The sequence below is a fragment of the Anneissia japonica genome, unplaced genomic scaffold (assembly GCF_011630105.1).
Source record: "Anneissia japonica isolate Jap-2015-1 unplaced genomic scaffold, ASM1163010v1 scaffold288094_len592898_cov174, whole genome shotgun sequence".
NCBI classification, from domain to species: Eukaryota; Metazoa; Echinodermata; class Crinoidea; order Comatulida; family Comatulidae; genus Anneissia; species Anneissia japonica.
The window spans coordinates 577,616-583,781 of record NW_022737020.1 but is presented as its reverse complement, the minus strand read 5'-3'; the positions used below and the strand labels follow the sequence as shown (position 1 = coordinate 583,781).

The 6,166-nt window shown below is 33.1% G+C and overlaps 1 protein-coding gene across 1 annotated transcript in view; it reads right to left on the bottom strand.

Annotated features, from left to right (window-relative positions):
* The window catches only part of LOC117117059, a 41,789-nt gene that overhangs the window by 560 nt on the left and 35,063 nt on the right, over positions 1-6,166 (bottom strand). Inside the window, exons 13-21 of the mRNA XM_033261242.1 lie at positions 5,604-5,712; positions 5,047-5,132; positions 4,395-4,512; positions 4,189-4,286; positions 3,784-3,889; positions 2,020-2,237; positions 1,109-1,175; positions 491-591; positions 7-20 (exon numbers count right to left, since the gene is read on the bottom strand). Coding sequence (XP_033117133.1) covers positions 7-20; positions 491-591; positions 1,109-1,175; positions 2,020-2,237; positions 3,784-3,889; positions 4,189-4,286; positions 4,395-4,512; positions 5,047-5,132; positions 5,604-5,712 — 917 coding nt within the window. The remainder of the gene's footprint in view (positions 1-6; positions 21-490; positions 592-1,108; positions 1,176-2,019; positions 2,238-3,783; positions 3,890-4,188; positions 4,287-4,394; positions 4,513-5,046; positions 5,133-5,603; positions 5,713-6,166) is intronic.

Here is a 6,166-nt window from a genome sequence, read left to right as displayed (position 1 = left end):
ATATACCAAGAAACATATTTCTGTTTAAACAAAATACAACACATCGTTAACATTTAAACAAATTGTGGCACGTGCTCAAATAATTATGTCGACAACACATTTCATTATACTCTTCTAAACGCAGTAGTTAAGAAAGTGAGATTAAGCACGTGCACGCGTGTTAGTGTAATTGTGGATTAGGAAATTCAACTAAGTTCCATTTTCTTCTATGAAAAATCAACTTGGTTATTCTTCCTGTGTAGTGTGGCTCTCTCGGTTAAACCACGATATCTCACGGTTTCGGCAATTTCAGTACAGTACATTTCGTGGATGAACATTGTTTACTCTGACTCTTCTCTTCTCCCATATCTACGCCTATATAAACTTTGAAATTCATAATTTCCTAGTTTTTTTCTTAACGTTCTTCCTGTTTAGAATGTAATGCTTACAAACCTATTCTTATCTGTTTCATACTGTATTTGACATAGATTTTAATATTATTACAGCTAACCTGATCCGTTTGAGCGTTTGCATTTCTTCTTCAGTTTGGCTTGGTAGTTGAGACTTCTTGAAAGCTACATATCCAATTACAATCAACTGCACGAGAACAACCTTTGACAGAAAATTTTACATCTTGTTATTAGTATGCTAAAGCACAAGGGCAATCACCTACTATGGAAGATCTTTTTGATACTAAGTTTGTATGTAAGCAAAATAGGCGAATAGGCTAATGCTTATCATAATAACTAGAAATTCATCTAAAAATGTTTCATAATTATTCTCGGTATTGAGCGAGTGTTCTTTTTGTGGACAATATATATTGGAAAATGCTGAAAGGACAACCGAGAACCGTCTAAAGCCTGGTTTCCATAAAATAGCTGCAATGTCGCTACAGTGTTTTCAGTGCAATGGTTGTATTGCGTAGCATTTTCCCGGCCGGCGCATCAATCAGGAAGGCTCCCCGATTCCACCGACCAATCTTCATCACTGAAAGCTGTCGGCGATAGCGTGTAGTGATTGTATGGAAACCAAGCTTAAAAATACTGATAATTACTAATTTTTAGCACTTTGCCATTGTTATGTATTGTAATACATTTTCGTGCAATTAAGTGTAAAAGAGAGGCTTTACCAAATTGGAGATGTACACGGGAAAAATGAAAGTCCAGATGGAACCAGATTTAGCATTCAACCAACACCTAGAATTGATAAGATTAAGACAGTAGAAATATTTACATTTTCAGTCACAATTTCCCTCATAGCTTAAGATTCATAGGTAGAAATGATGCCATGTTGTACACGTGTACAAAGTTCTTAAGTGCACAAATATGAGCGCCAAATTCCAAATGTTTAAAAAACACTTTTTCTCTTTGCTGCCAGCAAGGAGAGCAGCGTTAAAATTAATCAAGGTACCCAAAAACTGCAATGGCTAAGCACACCCACAATTACTACCACCAGTTTATCTGACTAAATTTATATATTAAATATATAATGTAGATATATATAGACGGTAATAAATTTTTCCTCCATCGGGATTTTAACCCTTTCGATTAACCTCCGGATATATACCAACTGAACTATGAGACCAAGTGGTGTATATATCCTTGTATCATCTTGGATTTTTCAATTATTTTCCTTTTTTCCTTTTATCTTGTAACCCGTATGTAATGTTTCATGTTTTTCTACAATTTGCGATTGTTTTTCTCTGTTGCTTTGTTTATAAATAAAATAAAAATAAATAAATAAATAAATTAAGACTCGTCTTTTCTCAATTCTTACGTAATGGGCAATGAATATTATGTACTAATGTTTATATATATATATATATATATATATATATAGGCATATATATAATATATATATATAGGCCTATATATAATTATTTGATCATAATTCCTATCTGTTTGCAGCGTTTCATATCTTTAAAAAAGGCGCTTTATAAATGCCCAGATTGGATTTGATTGGATAAATAATAACAGTGCTCAGATCGTAACATAAGAAAAACATGATTAATAAGGTGTTCAAAGTAAAAACTCGAATTACTCATCAGATACATAGTTCCCTCTTGCTATACCAGCTGTCGGCCCAACGACAATGACAGGTCCAATCCAACCAATGAACCGACTGTAAGTGAAGCGCTTTGAATGATCAGCAAACGGATGTTTGATCTTCATGAATAAATCCGTTGATATAATCAACATCCAGGAGAAAGCTGCCAAGAGACTGTAGTGCAGAGAAGCTGCAAGGACACTGCATAGGATCTGTGAGGACAAAATGTTGATGTTAAATTGTTACTTCCAGGACGTTATTTGCTTTTTTCAGCAGTAGTTAGAAAAGCCATTGTTTTTGTTATTATTTTTTTCCCTTTTTCTTCCACATCGTTTATCCTATCTTTTTGCACTGGCGTTTTCCTCCCGGCACTTTGGTTACTTTCCATTCTTGGATCTTTCCATTCTTTGTCGAAGCATAGACCATTATATCAAGGATGTACTTCCTAAGTGTCTAGAGTGGAGTGTGTTGTGAGGGCCAATTAAAGTGGCTTAAGAGCAAACACTTTACACCAGATATTTCAAAAACGGGTAAACTGATCTGAATGAAACTTTGAGAAAGTTTAACTTGTCAAGTTACATGGAAGAAAGTATTACGTTTTTGTGACGATCTAGTTTAAATCACGACCTCCAGGTAAGTAGCCTAATTTCTTAACCACCCAAATTACTTGAGAAATTTTTTTTTTTGGGGGGGGGGGGAAGAAATGGGAATGTACCGGACATTCAATACCGTACTTATAACACGTCAGGTAGGGCAAACATCAATTCGTATTATTTCTCCTGACGAAAATACACAATCGGAATAGCATTGCAGTACCCGCTGCTACCTGCGAATCGGATTCAACACTAGCCACCAAGCGCAAGCTCGGTTGTCTAGTAGTTAAGATATCAGGCTTGGTACCCGGAGGTCGTAGATTCAATTCCCACCCATATAACTTGTGATTTTTTTTCGCAAATATTTGGGATTGTACTGAGCATTCAACACATCCGGTAGGGCAAACATTTTGTATTATTTCTCCTGACGAAAATACGCCATCAGTAAAGCATTGCAGTACCTGCTGCTACTTTTTTTTTAATTGTATTCATCAATATACTACCAAGCGCAAGCTCGGTGGTCTAGTGTTTAAGACATCAGCCTAGATACCTGGAGATCGTGTGTTCGATTCCAACCCAAATCACTTCGTTGGTTTGATTCTGACCGTAATCACCTGCGAAAATCTCTTAAGCAAATTCGCAGCTACTTTATGACAAGCTAAACATGGCTATTGGGCTAATCTGGAATGCATTTTTTCATTAACTACACTTATAAAATATTAGACCTGCATAGGGTACCATTTCTGTTTCTTGTAATAAATCGTGTGAGTTACAAAACATACGTTTTTAACGATGCGAATTTTGAAATCGGCATTTTATCTTGCCCTTAACCAGGCTAGAAAAATCAAATAGATATCAGCTTCAGGTGAAGTGCGCGTGATTTATTTGCAGTCCTCTAGTCAAATTTATTTTAATAATAAGAAATGACGTGATTTCGAAGTTTTAGCTCGTTTTAAGAAAACCGGATTGTCATTTTTTTGAAGTGCCGATAAACACTGGCATTTTTGAAACATCGAATGCATTGGAATTAGAGTTCTAGTATTCATACAACCCAATGGTATTCCCATTATGAAAGACTAGCATTGCGTTTAAAAGAATCCCCAGAGTCGGACATTTTTCTATTCTATACTCGTTGAGGCTATTGGGTAAAAATACGAAGACATACCGATTCTTTTGCATCAACTTCGAGTAACAAAAAGAAGCAATTGACACAAAGTAAAGCGATGACCAAGTGGCGCATGATTTTATATCTCTCAGAATTTCTTAAATCTCTGAAATACAAATAATCAAAAGTTTGATTGTTTACTACTCAACATTATTTTCAAAATGAATGATTTCCTAAACTATAAGCAGAAAGTAGGAAAATTTATACAAAAACATAATATTTTGAGTACCGATCGGCATATCCGAGTCTATGTAAAATGTTTCGCTTGCCCTGCTGCATATAAGATACAAATTACCAATGATTTTTTGATAAAATTTTTATCGGATGTTGAAAATTAAAGCTATGTCATATTTTTATTTCATGATTAATACGAACATAAAATATATAATATTTATTTAAACTTACCTGAAAATACAGATGATGACGAGAGTAATTATGAGAAACAAACTTGAAATTGATAACCCAACTGTTGTAAGCAAAGACAAAATGTCGTTCTCGTTTGTCTAGAAAAATTGTAATAGGATTAATACTGAGGTTGTTAAACAAACGTGTATTTTTAATCCTTTACTTATATATCCATAATTTCCTATTTTTTATAGTTTATTACATACCGGTACCGGCTTCGGTTTCATCAAAATGACAAACGATGTCAGATGATCACATACACACGTCACGCCGTTCTTGACATAGTTTTCATAGACAGTTTTACAGCCTTTCATTGACCATTTACTTAAAAATATTAACATTAATCAACGTTTGTGAACAATATTTAACGGAAATCAATAATTTTATGTAAATATTGAGTCAAAAAAAGCATGTTCAATCAATCTACAGTATGTATTCTACTCCGTTTCTGTTATTTACTAACTTGCTGACATACATGTGCTGTTGTCGTTTATAGGCCTATATGGTAAAATGTTAATTTATTTGGTATAATCATGTTGCCATTATTATTATGCCCTGAATTATATCTCAAAAAATGTTCATTGCTGTTAATGTAAACATGTTGTGCTTTTAAATTGTGTTGCTTTATACTGAATAAAATAAAAAATTACAAACTCATTTTCAACACAGATTTTGTATTTGATATATAAAAATTTATTCCGTGTTCAGTAAATGTTTGCTGTCTTCTAAAAATATTTATAAGTATTCAAATTACATACTCGAATACTACAGGGAAGCAAAAACGCCAATCTATTTTTGTTATTGTTGTAATATTTATTACCATTATTATGTTATAATAATGTAAGAATATTTACTTACGCTGATATGACATTTTCATCTTGTGTATAGTAACATACCGGTACCGGGGAAAGACTCGCACTTGTACCATTTTCTGTACTATTTACCTTCATAAATATTTTGTTAAAAGAAAGTGATGTTAATTTAAGTTATTGAACAATGCCCATGATGCATGATTGATGTAAACAAACTGATAAAATTCCTGCCTGAGAAGGTCTTGCTTATTGGTTTCAATGTAAGCGAATTAAGTTGCATGTGTCGTACTTGATTTTTAAGTTTTTTTACAGCCAGCAGCAAGTAACACGCAAATTAGTGGGCAGTGTAACACTTTAAAATTTAGTGTCTATAATTATGTAGGAAGTAGAATGTCTTAGTCGTGAGAGAAAAGCATGCGACAGGGTTTGAATCTATGACATGGAATTCAAAAGCAAACATTCTATAATAACAAAGCTTATCAAATGTTGTTTTGTAAAACTGTCTATCTCATGGTGGTATTTTGTTTTTAATTTACTCATCTGAATTTGTAGTTTAAAATAATATAAAATGTATTTAAAATAGTTACAATTTTATATGTTTACCTTAATTACAGGAAAGTTAATTTCAATACTTTTAACTTGTATTATTTCATTGTTTTTGTCATAAATATCGATGCTCACAATATCAGAAGCACTACTTAATTCTTCTCCACTGTAAAATAATAATGCAAAATACATTGTTAAAAATGAATGAAATGTATTAGACAAAAGGTTGACATATTTTTATCAGAAAAAAAGTCAACAAAATTAATAATTAAGGATGACTTTCTGTCAAAACTGCTACACTGAAACATTGAAATATTATAAAAAAGCAAAAATAAAATCTCGACTGGTTTCTCGATTAAACAAACACTATATATATATATATATACAATACATCGTGTAACATAGCTCTCAACGAATGTAGTCCTGTAAATAAATGAATAAAGAACTTGTGTAATAAAATGCCTCTGGCGGGACTCGAACCTGCGACCTCTCGCTGTCAAGGCGAGCGTCATAACCATTAGACCACGGAGGCTTCATGGTTGAACAGATTCAAATACCACCAGATACACTCCATTACACAATAGGTACGGCTAGAAACAATATAGGTACATATAATATAA